We start from the raw sequence: 15,170 nt of genomic DNA, 5'->3' as shown, positions 1-15,170 counted from the left end.
TGGCTTCCGCGATATCCTAAAATAGTATCTGTAAAGACTCGACCGCATCACCCAATCCTGGAGGCCCAGGACTGGACTGGCCCTGAGGGGTCGATACACTCACTGTATGGAATAAAGTGTTTAGTACTTCCACCAGCAAGTTAAATCCTATCCCATCACCCATTCTGCTTCTTTCGAACCACTAATTACCGGCATCTTCTCGCCTACTTGATCGACTATTTTAACAATAAACAACCTTGAGTCTTCGGGCGTTTTTGATATGATCGGCCGTGCGTGCTGTGACCTAGCCTACAGCCCTTTATCCGTATCGAAGCCATATGTCCTGTGACCTGGCTCCCAGGGAGCTACAATTAGGGTGCCAAAATAAACTGATCTAAAGGCCTGACAAGATACACTAAACTTGCCCAAGTCTTTTCATCACCTCCATGAGGGAAAAAAAACCTCCCCTTGCTGGGTCGCACCAATCGCAGCCTTCCACGCTAAGATACCTAGGCATCTCGCCTTGTCCAGGGACCACGCACTTCACACTTCTTCCCCAACCACGACAACTGCTCCACCCCAGCAAAGCATTCGTGCCTTAGCGCACCACTCGAGCGCACTATCATAGCACACCACATCAGCCACGTCCTGGCTTGGTGTCTCCTCAAGCTATTATACCCAACTTACGCATCATCTCCAGCTCTTTCGCTGTGGAGAGTTGAACCGACCGAACCCAGCTCTGGCAATACGGCGACGGAGTATTGGTTCGGTGGATGGCGTACAAGTCAGATATCGTTCTGTTTCCCTTTACGCTACAGACAAGCCTCTCTCTCTTGGCTGGCTACCCGCTGTAACTATCAGGCTCGGTCCCGCGCCACCGTCAGGTTCCGCAGAGTTTCCAACCGCTCTTAAACTGCCACTCCATTCCTCCCTGCACGGCCTCAAACGTCCGACATCAACGCAATCGCCTCAAGCATCACCAGCGCATCGCTTCATCTCATCATGGCCTCACGAGGCGCCAATGAAGGGTCGCCCAAGCCAGAAGTTGGCGACACCTTGATTGTGATACGTATGTTCATCCTCTGGCTTCCGTTCTTTGTCTATAGTATCCTCTGATACTGATTTCGTTTCTCAACCCTGCAGATGATTTCCAGGCTCGAAGCTCCGATGAACTCAGTCTTGCGAAGGGAGACCGAGTTGAACTCATAGAACGAGATGACGAGTTTGGTGATGGATGGTTTCTTGGCCGTCATCTGGTCAACAACAACAATGGACTCTTTCCTGAAGGTTGGTGCTTGAAACGTTATTATATACCCCACGGCGAGAACGTGGAATGACACTTGGCAGTTTACACTAGGCCAGCCCCAAGAAATATTCCCACAAGCACTTTCAGTGCTTCAAAGGCCCAGACTGCTCAGCAAGAACAGGCTTGGGACTCGAGCGCTGATATAGGTACCAAAGAAGAAAACGAGTTGCAGCAACCACAAAATAGGAACCTTGTGACATTACCTCTCAATAACGTCAAATCCGAGCCCTCACTGGTGCCGAGCGAGCCACCTGTGTTGCCCGCCTTGAGCCAACTAACGACTCAGAATCAGGACAGCCCTGTCTTGCATGAAACGCTCACTGTTATTGACGAGCACATTACCGATTTACGATCACCAGCGAGCAACGGCGGACTCCGAGCGATAGCGAACGATTCTGGAAGCGAATACAGCAGTACCCACCCCGACCAGCGAGCATCGTACATTCAAGGTGAAGAGACTGACGAAGAAGAGGAGGGTTTTCATACGCGAGACGAAGTCGAATCGTGGTCTCCCGATAATGTTGCCGAATATCTTTTTACATCGGGAGTCGAAAAGCACCACTGCGAGGTTTTCAGAGACCAAGAGATATCCGGTGAGGTTATTCTTGGTATGGATCAGAGCTCACTGTTCATCAAGGCGTTCGATCTCGGATCTGTTGGCCGGCGCCTCAAGACTTGGCACAAGATCAAGGCACTTCAGGATGAAGTGAGTAATCAAGGCTCGGAGACACGGCGTACGACACAAACCTTTGGAAACGATGGTTCAGAAGAAGGCCGTAGGTCTCGGAGCCGAGCAAACACCCTAACCAATCGGCCCACTTCTATTCAGACGAGGCGACTCTCCCTATCACAGAATACGCCGAAGGCATCTCCAACATTTGGAGGATCTCATGCGCAAGAGAGCTCTAACCGCGCTAGTCATATCAAGCGGCCATCCGCGGCATCGATCAGGGAATTGAACCATTCGCGTCGACACTCTTCGTCAACTGACTTTCGCCCAGCTGGCCCTGCGACGGCAAGCCCAGCCGTTCCCGTTCCCAGGATCGCGACATCGGGTACTTTCCCCGGAAGCGAGACTGCCCATAAAAAGCAGCCATCATTTGACAGAAATTGGACACTAGGCAACGCTTATTCGCAACCACCCCAACGACCCCTTTCTTCAACTGGCCTTCAGGATTTGCTTAGCCCATCGGGAGCAGAAGCACAGGATTCTGGTGTCGACGCCGATCGGGGTTACTTTTCTGGAACAGAGGTGGATGGGAGGAAAAGAAACTTGTTGCGAAAGCGCGACAGCAATGCTGAATCGAGAAAGTCGAGCTATGCCGAAGAGCAAAGGGTTAGAAGCGCCACAGCTATGGCACGACAGTCAAGATTCGGTAGCGTGGGGTCTATTGCGGAAGGGGGTATCTCGTCAGCAGCTCAAAAGTACTACGGTATTCAGTCTGGCGCTCATAGGAGAACTGCGTCAGCCGCTTCGGAATCAACGATGAACATGCCACCACCCAATGACGTTCCTTCACCTACCGTCACCAAACTGGACACTTCGGTCAGTTCCGCTCGCTCAACCGCCTCGCCTATGTCGTCGAGACATCAAGGTTTCAACTCGGACTGGCTGTCGTCAATGGTTAACAAACCCATTGCCCTGGCTGGAGGAAAGGGTATGCGGGCCATATCTGATAACCTTAGCCTTGATCGATCGAAGGCGTCAACTCCAACGGACTCAACGAACAAAGACTTCTTGGTCGACTCACCTGCGCGAACCGGCTCGACAACTCCATCGGGTGGAGCAAGTTTCGACCTTGAATCGCCCGACACTGCCAAGAGTCCCAGTACTCCTGTAACCCAGGTCAACAAGAAGGCTGGCAAGAAGGGCAAGAAAGAAACGAGCGCATACACCCGTGGGCTGCTCAAAATTTCGCCAAAAGAAGCAAGCAAAGATGCCGATTATAGTGGTTGGATGAGGAAGAAGAGTTCCAACCTCATGACAACCTGGAAGCCTCGTTTCTTTGTTCTCAAGGGCCGGCGGCTGGCATATTATTACTCAGAAGATGACGACCAGGAAAAGGGACTTATCGATATCTCGTTTCATCGAGTTCTACCAGCAGACAATGAAAAACTTACAGGTCTTCATGCTACGATCACAAGCCTTGGAGGTCAGTCAATGCCCACATCCCAGAATGGCGATGATGACTTGGAGAAGGGAGATGACTCTATCTTCATCTTCAAGCTGGTTCCTCCCCGAGCTGGTCTGTCCAGGGCTGTGAACTTCACAAAGCCAACCGTTCACTACTTCGCTGTTCCCAATTTAAAGCAAGGCCGTCTATGGATGGCGGCCTTAATGAAGGCGACAATTGATCGAGATGATACGAAGCCCATTACTACGACGTACCAGCAAAAGACAATTTCTCTTTCTAAAGCCAAGCAGATGCGTCACCGCCCACCGGCTCTGATGAACCTCGACGAAGGGACCGAAGAGGACGCCGGCACGGCCCGAAAGGAAGCCAACGGCTTGGGAATATCATACGACGAAGCTGACAGTGGTGTTTCTGGCGTCGACAAACTCGCGGGTCAAAAGGCTGAAGAAGCCAAGTCAAACCTTGAGTCCGAGAAAGAGCAAGAGAACCCACAGACAGCTTGATCGATGTCATGCACACGACATTACTTACAATTTTCTTTTAATTGGTGTGAGGCGTATCTGGTCTTTCCCTTAACAAACCTTCCCTTACACATTTTCCTACCCCCCTTCTCATATAGAAGCTTAATCCTTTTCTTTTTACTTGATACCTCCGGCGCAGGGGAAAACTGGAAATCTCAATAAGATATGGTGATGAAACAAACAGACGTGGATGGAATGCAATGCAATGGCAAGTGGAGGAGAATCTCAGCTCATCCCTTTGGTAGTGGATATGCACGGGCCGAGACTGGCGAACAAGAACGAACAAGAATGTCATGTTACAAGAGACAATGATGATGAGCACGGCTTTTGTTACTGGCATTTTTACAAACATGAAAGGCATAAGGATGATTTGCTGAGCTGGAGAAAATGAGCGTCCCTCTGGACGGCGTACGCGCTGGTGGCTTAAAATCTTGTTTTTCTCGTGCTCGCGATGTGACCAAAAATCTTTTTATTTGAGTGACACAAACCTATTGCAATCGAGAGCCACCTGGACCGCACGGATGATTTCTGTTGAGCAGAGAATCCGGATTGAGATGGGGGGCACGTGCAGTTAAGCTCTGAGGTTCACATAGTCTCACGCGGATGGGTTGAATGCAGAAAAATGTTACATGATATATCGAATTGGATAAGACGATCGCTTGCTCTAGAGGTATATGAGACAAGAGAAGAAAGGGGCATCGATGGCCCCAACAAGAAACTCCATGTACCTTTTTGGATCAAGCTTCTTGGCTCGACATGAGACCCTATCATGAAAAGAATGCCCTAAAGCATAAAGGGTCCTTTGCTTTGGGACGTCATAGTCTTGGTAAAATAAGTCCAGCGCCCCTGGGTCGTATCCGTCGTTAGACCATCCAAACGCCATGAAAAGCATTGTACCTTACTCTAGTATTCCACTACCTCTTTCTAATCCTCGCGATATCCTTGAACTTGGCTCTGGTCAATCCAGAGGTGACAGCTCGGTGACTTTAACAGCAACATCAAACCACGATCTCAAACCTTCTGGTTCATACCCGTCAGTAGCTGCCGTATGGATTTCATGAGGTGCAGCTCAATCCCTTCGAAGTTGCCAACAGCCTCACCTTCACCGGGTGGTGGAACAATGCTAGCGTCAGCTATGCCAAGAACTCGGTCAATAGCGGACAGCGTGACAGCCTCCGCTTTGGCTTCGCCAAGCTTAGGATTGAGAGCTTTGACCGAGACATCCTTGAAGCCATTAATGGACGCAAGGACTTTGGCATCAAAGAAAGGCATCGTCTCAGCAGCAGAAGGGGAGCCAGAAGAGGCGGGTCCAGGTGTGGGACTCTTTGATTTCATGTAGGCATCAACAACCTGGCGGATGCCTTTCATGCAAATCGTCTCCATTTTGTCGTTCTCGGTCGCCTCTTTTTTAAGGCCGATGCAGCGATTGAGTGCTGACATGACAATCCCTTCGGCTTTGGGGTTACGAGCCTTCTTAAGGTTTTCGATCAGGCCACTTTTCAGCTTGACAACCGCAGCGAGCAACTTGGGCTCGATGGCATAGCGGGCTGTGGGAGACGCTGCTGAAACCGATGGGGTGCGGTTCACAGGAGTGGCAGGCTGTTGTTGCGTCTGTGGCGGTCCTGTTCCAGGCACAGTCTTCGCAGCAGCAGTCAGAGGCACTGGGGGGTGGGGATGGTGCTGCTGCTGCTGCTGCGCAAGGGGTGCACCAGCAGGAACAGCTGTGACATTGGCGTGCCCTTCCTCACTCTTGATCGGTGTGTTTGCTGGTGGTGGTGGCCGTGGTGCGTATGGGGAGCTGTAGGTACCCGGCGGGGGCACCCCAAGCTGTGGGCGCGCAGGGGCTGGCGGAGGTCCGTAACCTGGTGGTAGCTGTGCTGGTGCCGGCGGTTGTGATGCCACCGCTACTGGAGCTGGTTGACCAGGCGTTGGTGGTGATGCAGACGCACCATATGGCTGCGGTGGCCGCCCTGGCTGCGTCTGCTGTGCCGCATATGTTGGCATATGATAACCAGGAGGTGCTTGGCCAGGGGGGTAGCCAGTAGCTCCAGGTGCCATGTGTTGGGCATTATAGGCATACGGGGCTGGATATTGACCATACGCGTGTGCTGCTGCACGATCTGGTGACGATGCCTTTCTCTTCTTTCCAGCATCGAGTTCGACACCTGGAACACGAGACCAAAGGTTCGTAGTCTCATCTTTTCTGAAAGCCTCATTTCCAATAAGATTATGGCGCACACTGCTTTCCCAACCTTTCGTTTCTGTATGGAAGTAGAACCAGGGGTATCTCTGACAAATGCGCTTGTATATCTGTTTGAGCGTAAGACCGTCCGGTCCAGCCGCGGTAAGCGTTTCGTCGATAAGCACACCATAGTTCTTGTTTGGCTTTTGGAGCTGTTCTTCGGTGTAGTCCTCGATCTTGAGCTCCAAGGGAGGAGATTTTGGGCGAGCCTTTTTTTCCTTCTTTTCTCTTGCTCGCCTCTCTGCATCTGAACCTTCAGCACCGTCCTCCCGAGGCTTGCGAGGTTTGTACTTGCGTTTTTCTGGTCTCTCCGAGGATCCTTCCGGTAAAGGATGTTTTCGGGGCCGTCCGACTTTACGTTTGATCGGCGGCTCTACTGGAGGTGCTTGCGGCAAGGTCTTCTTGGCCATCTCTTGCTGTTGCTTCTTCAGCAGCCGCTGCTCCCGTTTTGACATAATGCCATTCTTGGGTGGCCTGCCAGGTCCCCTCTTTTTGGGTACTTGAGGCATCAAATGTCCTTGATGCGGATCAAGCATGCCATCCTGCTTCAATCCGGATTCTGCCCCTGCAATTGTCATGTCATCGATGTCCATGTCCATATCCATGTCCATGTCCATGTCCATTTCTGCATCCATTTCACCATCTGCCTCGTCTTCCATCTCAGCTTCAGGCTTGGCCTCCTTTTCTTGGACTGTCTCCAATGTTTGGATGGCTGCTGGCTCCTCGGCTTCTGCTTCTCCTTCAGCCTCAGCATCATCTTCATCGCCGTCGCCAAAGTCGGGAGACTCAGGTGGGCTGGCCACATCAGACAATTCATCGCTCGTGTCCTGAATATCGCCGTTACCATGTGCAGACTCAAAATCGAAACTCATCTCTTTTCCGCCTTGGGCGTGTCGCTTTTTGAGGGCCATGGCGGGTTCTTCCTCGATATCCTCCTCGGCACCCGTTCGGCCCCTCTCAACTCCATTGATGAGAAACCGGAAGTCGACGTCTTTTATCTGCAATCGATCGCCGCATCGCAGGACGAGCTTTTCACGATTGTAGTGCACATCCTCACAAAAAAACCCATTCTTGTGAAGGGGTATAGCTTCGAAGACACCCATGTCTTGATTGTATGCGATTTTCAAATGCTCCCGGGAAATTGCTTTCGTCTTCGAGGCAATATTTGGACCTGGTGAGTGAATACCAATGAACGGAACATGGTACGGCGAGGGACGCAGAGAGCCCAAATCAACTGCTGCGGCGCCAGGCGTATGAGAAACATATTGTCGGTTAGAAATCATGTTTTCCTGAGCTTGTGCAGCAGCTTCATCCAAGTCGTGCTGTGATGACCCCTGCGTACTCGTCTTACGCCTTTTTGTAGGCCGCGGGTTTTCCCCAGTATCTGATTCGGGACCCAGCATGCCTCCCTCCTCACTGACATAGGATTTGCTGAACTTGCTTCGATCTGGGCATATCGGGGAAGGTGGTGGGAGACCTAGGTGTACGTTCTCTTCAGTACGTCGCCGATACTCTTCGGCACGTCTTTCGTCACGGCGTGCCTGCTCCAATGCACGCTGATCTCGTCCAATTATGACAGCATAGGTGGTCATCTGAAACACACTGTCGGCAAATTCAATACGTGCAAAGGATTCAAGGGCCTTGTGAGAATCTGTTTGGCGCGTCGAATTTGTCGGGGCAATACCTTGGAAAGACTCGTCTAACGGGTTAGGCAAAGTGACTTGAGCTGGTGTGACTGTGGGAGGTGGTGACATGGCTGTGGCGGCCCCTGACATTGTAGCCAGTGCCATCATCATGTAAGCGTGCTGGTTGATGGTAGGCATCGATGTTGCAGCATAAGGAGTCGACGGCGCAAACTGTTCTCCCAAGTTGTCGGCCTGCATCTGTAGCTGCAAGGGTGTAGATTGTTGAGCTTGATCAACATTTAATGTTGCAGCCGCATCGCGAGGGGTTGAGGCGTCAAGCATGGTGTGATCACCAGAGTTAACATTCACATGGACCGAGGCCGCGGTATTAGATGGCATCTCCGGATGTCGATGTGATGTTGATGTGGTAGTATTAGCAGCTGTGGGAGGAGCGTTCGGGACGCCGTGAGTCGAGGCCGGCGTAGATGGTGAAGGTCGAGAGTCTGACACTTTCGCTGGGGCAGAAGATGCTGACTCTTGGTTAGGGGTTGCGGCCTTTGGTGCAAGAGCAGCCGAAGGTTCTTCGGGCGAATGATTCAATGCGACTGTTGGAGGAGGAGCAGATGCAGTTGGGACGATGGCAGTCGAGGGAGGCGCGGGAGTGGATGTGGAAGTTGAGTTTGAAGGGTTGGCAGTCTTGGCCATAGTCGAAGAGGAAGAAACCTCAGCAGAGTTTCCGTTAGAATTTGAGCTCCAAGTTTGAGTTGGGGCAGAAGCAGAAGCAGAAGCAGAAGCAGAAGCAGAAGGCGCTGGGAGTTTGGCCGGTGCCGAGTCAGCAACTTTTGAATCGCGGTTTTCGTCGTTGCTCGTCGGTGAATGCAAAGTCGCGTTTACCTTTGTCGCAGATGGGGTGGGGGTCACATTTGATAGCGTCGCAGCGTGTGTTTGTGCTTGTGTTCTTGTTTCTGTTTCTGTTTCTGTTGATGTCGTTGTCACGGTCCTAGATGCGACAGCCTGGGTATCTTTGTCAGCACCCAGGCTGTTCTGCAGGCCATTCAGGCCAGCAATGGACGAAGTCATCGCTGCTCGTACGACCAGCTCCTTCGTCACTTCGCCCTCACCTCAGGGTGTAATCCAGAAGGTATCGCCGTTGGCTGGAGACGGGGAAAATAAAAGGTTCAAGCGGGCGAGGCTTTCTGGGTCCTTTGAGCCGCGATAACTGAGATGGTCAGGGCGGGCGAGGCTGCACGTTTTGATAGGTCAGCTGAGGGGCTTCCTTTCTTCACGGACCCGAGTCTCCTCTTACTTGCTAGATTGGCGGTTGACCACGATGTTTTGCGCCGCTAGTACACTTTGGGCAATCAGGAAGTCGCAATCACGAATATGACCTTGTTGGGTTGCACTTTCCCAGGCATTTACTTTTGTAAAGGATTGAAGGCGCCAGTTTCGATATTGTTTGAACAAGATGCAGGCAGAGAAAGACGTAAATTACCTTTGTAAGGTAGATGAGTCTGATTAGGAAGCGTGACCTCAGGCAAAGAAAGACCTTACTGCGTACTCCCTTGAGTGAGGTACATACACGTACATGGTGGTACATGAGTTCTTTCCCCGCGCTGTCGGCCACCTTGGTACCTTCATAGGTACCTAGTACCTGAGTTGTAGGAATTATCCTTACTGTTCGGGAACCATAATAGAGATCTCTGGGTACTAAGGTACCTATAATGGAATGCTTCAACTTTCGTACCTGGGTAAACAAAAGGCGATCTTATTCATTTTGCCGAATCCTCAATAATAAAAAATAGACATATTCAATGTCACTCAGATCTAGATCCACTTTGTGTCCTTACCTAGGTAGTACCTATGAGTGGCTTGTATTTTAGTTATTGTGTTCAAAGACTTAAGTTTACCAATTCTAGCCAACCTATCATGTTGTATCGTACAGTGGGACTCTCATTTTTGTATATGACAATTTAGTTGGGGCAGTAATGTAACCTTTTGCGTTTTCCCCTACTGCAACCAGCCTACCCTGTTGCTCAGTGTATAAAGGCTATCTGAACATAGGTAGGCATTTCGATGAGCATTGCGAAATTCCTATCCCGAATCAATCGGTGTTCTTAAAACCATTCAATTGAACGATTAAGCGTGGCCCCTTCGCTCGGAAGTACGTATCAACATTTAAAAATGACAACCCAACGAGTTGCATTCAGAAACTGTAGGTATAGAGTTAAATTATATAGTCATTAATTGTAACTCACGACTAGTACATCGAGAGGCTTATCGAGGCTCACGACTTCACAAAATATTCAGAGCAACGCTCATCATCAACTAACATGAATAGTATAGCAATGTATAGTCAAACTACGCCCAACAGATCGAACACCACATAACAGACTCTGGAGGCATTTTCGATACTGGGTACTAGCATAGGTATAGTTTCTACAATATAGACTATCCTTTAATGTTCTCATACCGAGGAAAGCTGATGCCCATACCGTCTGAGAAGGAACAAAACGCCATGCGAAATGCGTATTCATAAGGTCTTCGTAGCATAAAGCGAAAGCGCCAAAATTCAGTGAAGCAGGGCCTCATGCTCGGTTGAAAATGCGCGGTGCGAGTATCGCTTTGTCAATCGTTCCGAAAGACGATACGCTCCATGGCAGAGCATGCCTGCAAAGAACCCCACAGCATCGTTCCTGAAAGCGAGAATTCCAGCAGTGGTCATGAGCATGACAGTCCATCTCTCCAGACGTTCGTCATCTGAAAGATCGCGTTGTCGACGGGGCCCCTGACCTGCAGCCGTGTTCCATAAGTCGGAGGCTCCTTGGTTGAGACTGTTGCCCACTTTAGCAAGCTCGAGACCAGCTGCTATCACCATGATGCCAAGAAGACTCTTGGGGTAGTGCTTCAAGAGATCTACGAGAGTTTCGCCAAACATAAGCCCCAGTGCTAGCTTGAAAGCTCCCAGTACGATGATGCTGGAGCCGCTTCGAGCCCCGAAGCGATATTGGGCGGCCAACCCCCCGGCACCATGGCAGACAGGCATACTTCCGAACCAGGTGCTGCTCAAGTTCATCAGCGCAACGCTGATTCCGATGGATGTCACCGAGGGAGCAGGAAGTTCAGGTAGAAGATCCTGGGATAGTGCACTGGCGGCGACGATAGAATTGAGTGTGGTCAGAGGCAGTTGTCCAATGGCCATCCACAGGGCAGGCGAATCACCCTTTCCGACCCAGTGCGGCATGACAAAGCGAGGGTGCCAAGCATAAAGCCACGGGAGACTCTCGTGAGAAATAGCGACCTGTATAAAGGCGAATGAAAGGGCGAGTAGAAAGAAGATCAAAGCATAGGGGAACCGGGAGAGATTTTGTGTGCCAATTAGAACGAGGAAGGCGATCAAAGCCCACACGCGGTTATCGAGAGCGGGATGGCCCCAGTGCAGGGGCTGAAGCAGAGAAGATCCGGCGCCAAGGATCAACGAGAGGCCTGCTCCCAACTGAATACCCTTTACTACTGGGAGTGGTACAACACGGACAACCCCCTTCAGGAGGCCCGTAACACTCATGATGAGTACGGCAGCGCCAACCCATTGGCCTGCAGCCGTGACGACACCCATAGGAGAGGCATTTTGGATGGTTGCTGAGGCAATAGCCTATACAGTAACACATGAGGTAAGCCTTAATGTAATTTGACACGAATATGTTGCTCGGATGCTTACCTTCATGGGCTGGACAGGTAAAGGAACACCATAGAATACGCCAGTGAGGATATTGAACAAGCCCGTAAACACCAGCGTACTTCCCAAATCGATGGATCCTTGTGCGGCCAAGGCAATCATCAAAGGCAGCAAGGTGCCAAGATCGCCCAGTGATCCCGATATCTCAGCCCATGGCGCTGTCCGTAGAGTCGTGAAGTTGTTGCGGTTGAGACGCCGTAAATCTTTCGCCCACGAAGGTGCCATCTCATGTGCGTTCAACAGTTGTTATGGGGAATACGTGGTACTGACTTGGCGCTCGGTCATCACTATTCAATCTTGAACTTGTGATCAGACAGACCAGGGTGGTGGTGGGTGTTAGGTACTAGATAGGTTGGCTGTATATCCCAAGGTCTCGGCCTAAGGTATGTGTAGTATTGGGTGCTTACAGGAATAGAATGGTTAGGATGATTAGTGAACGGTTATCGAGCAGGGTCCAATTAATAATGACGACGATCTAAGGGTGTATTCGAGTCGCCCGAACAATGTTGGACTATCTACTTGTTGAAAGAGAGAAAAAGAATAAGCAAAGGAAAATGGCGCAGTGAGGAGTGTTCTTATGAAAGGGCCAACACCATCGAATCCGCTGTATCACCTTCTATGGCTCTTATCGAGGATATCAGACACGTGTGGGACAAGGCCAAGTGATCAAAATGTTGCATCTCCTAGGTTCTATTGTGGTCAGCTGTTAGTCCTGTATTACTGTTGACGGACCCATGAGAAGAGAGCAACATGTCCTCCAAACAGCATACTCGCTACCCTATACCTACATGTCGATGGGAGACTTTAAGAGGCAATCTCGCACAACATCTTGCGCGCTGATCACTAGCCTGGGGCTTTTAAAAGTATGTAGTATATAAACTAGAGGTGCTGCTTACCGTATTTGACAGAGGTATAAACCTTCATAAGAACTTGTTTCTTTGTACTTAGTTATCACCAAAAGCTAAGCATATCAGAAAATCAATACGCCTGCGCTACAAATAGCGTCAAAGCGAGCATTGAAGATTTGTAGATTCGCTACCACCGATCTGGAGTCGCTCACAGAAAACAACACGCCAAATCAACGCAAGGACCACTAATCTACAGGTTTTATCATGATTTACTAGGGAGAACAACCACATGCGCGTGGATTTCCGGTGCCCAATGTTGGTCAACCCCAGAGGAAAGTGTCGATCACACAGTGGAAACACTGACCGCTTCCAGAATGACACATTGGGACCTCAACAGCGCCTGACACCATAGAGCTACCTCGGGGAGCAGGAAAACTTGCCTGAGACTTGAGAAGAGGATGCTAAAATGAATACAGTAAAGAAGTCCCTAAGCTTAAGCTAGAGTTGCCTGAATACTTATCGCTTAGGATAGAGGCCCTAACTTTTCTTACCTCCTCTAAAGCCATTTTAACCCATTTGATGCTGCTCGACGCGAAGTCCCAGAGTCGGGTTCGTTGGTGACGATAGGTATACAACTAATTACGCACCCCATACTTCCGCGGATTCGTCCCTAGCCTGGTGCCGTACGCAGGGTCGGTATTTCGCAACATTCTCGCTTCTGGAAGGCTAGAAGGCGAACCCCCAGACACTTTGACCGCATCCGTGTTTCTCCAAACTCGATATCTTAGCCCGCCGTGATGTTTGTAGCATTTCCTTATGCGGTTGCAGGCCAAGCTCGGTCCCGGCCGCTGGGATGCCTCATTGTACATGTGTGTGTGTTTCGAGGCGTGTAGTTCTGCCTATCCAGCCACAGCTGTACTCACACAACAGTAATAGCAAAACCTCTCCAGGCTGCTAAGGATTTTCAGTTCGACCCAGGGAAGCGAATCGTTGCCGTGAAGTGGCTCTCACTTACAGCCGTAGAAAATCTGATAGGATTTCGTAAAGAGGCTTTCCTTCAAGTTTACGCACCAATGGCCTATGACCTCATCGCACTACTAAGGCAAGCGGTTGTCGCGCTGGAGTGAACTCCGGGTTAGCGAGATGTCCCGGCCACAAGTCGGCAGTAAAGGCGCGAAACCTTGCAGGCATAGCCGTTTTATCCCTCGTCTCCGGGACTTCCAGCCGGGATATCAGTCGAACTCCGGGCCTGGAATTCTGACTTCTAAATCCAACGAGTACCAACTCACAATCCTGCCTGTGAATACCATGTCGGACATGGACAAGAGAACTGATGAGATGTCCATCGAGAAAGTTTCGAGGCTTGTCGTAGCACCTATCCGTATGTTTTCAGTGGCCAGCCATGGGATATTGACTCTCCACTTTCCACGCCAAGCCGGCAGCCCAGCGCTCTCTCATGATGCTGGTAGACCCATGCCATGCAGCAGCAAACCCATGTTGCGTTTTTCAGAGTCGTTAGAAGTCAACAGGATGAGACTTTATTTGGGGATGGTAACAGATGCTAATCATGGGCCTTGGTATCAACAACCTCTTTCGTCTCAAGATCTTGACCGATCCGTTGATTATTGAATGACAGTCGCTCGCAAGTTCGTAGATAGCACCGGAAACAAAGGATGCATGCTTCTTCCCGGCATTGAAACTGGGTCGATAAGGCTTGATTTCAGATTTGGTCGCTGGATCCTTGCATGTCAGGTCAAGGCAAAGCTTTCGCTTGCACAGTGTCGCATGTAACTGTGGAGATTCGGGGAAAAGATGTGGAGAGCTGTTTTTTGGAGGATCTTCCCTTCGGATGGAACCTAGCAGGTCCAGGTACCAGTAACAAGGTGAAAATGAGAGTGAATGAGAAGTCCTTGTAGAGCGGCGGCGTGCCCGAGGCCCTATCCGTTCGGAGCCTGGTAAGATATTGTTTCTCGCGATATGATCACAAGAAGCAATAAGGCCTGAAGCATATTCTAAGGGCAATAGGTGCATATTTGGAAGCTTGGCGATGGCTCATGCAATAAGTATCATGAAGACAACAGCCTGCGCTAAGCTTTTGCGGATTTGTTTGATTGGCCACTTAAGAGCTGCCGAGACAGAGCTGTTGATCAAGTTGGCAAGGCCTCATCTCCCATAACTCATGTAATTAGACAGAGGCTGAAAATAAGAAAAATAACAACGTAGAAGGGCAAACCGACCCTTTACGAGAGCCGGCCAGGAACGGCACGAGGCTGGATACTGGATTTGTCGTCATTTCGCTGTTCGGAAACTTCGCGCAACCTCTCGTGCATGATACCTGTCCGACCAGAGATGGGCTTGCTGTGAGATGGACATGGTACCCGTTTAAATCGATTCCGTTGCAGCCGAAGGGACGGAGTTCACAGCCTTCCATGGGCAATCGTCTACCTATATTGAAGAAATAAATTCGCGCAAGTTCTTGCTGGAAAAGCAGCACTGTACCGTGCGTAGACTGTGATATCCAAGACCTCGAGCTTTGCTTGCTGCAGGCATTTTGGCTTCCTACCTCTGGGCCGTGAAACCCATTAATGGATGGGTGCAAGTGGTATAGAGCCTCGACCCACATGGGTGATTGACAATCTCACCGCACCGTTTCCTCAGTTGCCGTGTTCCGAGTTGCGCATTGTTCAAGGCGAGCTGTTTACTTGTTGGTGTGTTCCAGCAATTTTTCCCTCTCTTTTCCCGCGGCAATGTTGAGCAGTACAGGCTCATCGTGTATCTCCG

At 50.4% G+C, this 15,170-nt stretch overlaps 3 protein-coding genes; 1 reads left to right on the top strand and 2 right to left on the bottom strand.

The window, feature by feature from the left end:
- Positions 1–981: 981 nt before the first annotated feature.
- On the top strand, positions 982–3,923 carry FFUJ_07434 (related to budding protein BOI2; the record flags this gene model as incomplete). XM_023577686.1 has 3 exons in its annotated part: positions 982–1,048; positions 1,123–1,266; positions 1,327–3,923. 3 exons carry the CDS (start codon positions 982–984, stop codon positions 3,921–3,923), a joined length of 2,808 nt encoding a protein of 935 aa, XP_023430713.1.
- A 1,029-nt stretch (positions 3,924–4,952) lies between these two features.
- Positions 4,953–8,888, bottom strand: FFUJ_07433 (uncharacterized protein; the record flags this gene model as incomplete). Its single annotated transcript, XM_023577685.1, has 1 exon — positions 4,953–8,888. One exon carries the CDS (start codon positions 8,886–8,888, stop codon positions 4,953–4,955), a length of 3,936 nt encoding a protein of 1,311 aa, XP_023430712.1.
- A 1,489-nt stretch (positions 8,889–10,377) lies between these two features.
- Positions 10,378–11,766, bottom strand: FFUJ_07432 (related to sulfate transporter; the record flags this gene model as incomplete). XM_023577683.1 has 2 exons in its annotated part: positions 10,378–11,457; positions 11,524–11,766. The coding sequence occupies 2 exons, from the start codon at positions 11,764–11,766 to the stop codon at positions 10,378–10,380; spliced, it is 1,323 nt and encodes a 440-aa protein (XP_023430711.1).
- Between the last annotated feature and the right edge of the window lie 3,404 nt (positions 11,767–15,170).

The sequence above is a fragment of the Fusarium fujikuroi genome, chromosome FFUJ_chr05, assembly GCF_900079805.1.
Source record: "Fusarium fujikuroi IMI 58289 draft genome, chromosome FFUJ_chr05".
Classification (NCBI taxonomy): Eukaryota; Fungi; Ascomycota; class Sordariomycetes; order Hypocreales; family Nectriaceae; genus Fusarium; species Fusarium fujikuroi.
Note: the sequence above shows the minus strand (reverse complement) of the source record. Positions and strands in the feature narration are given on the sequence as shown.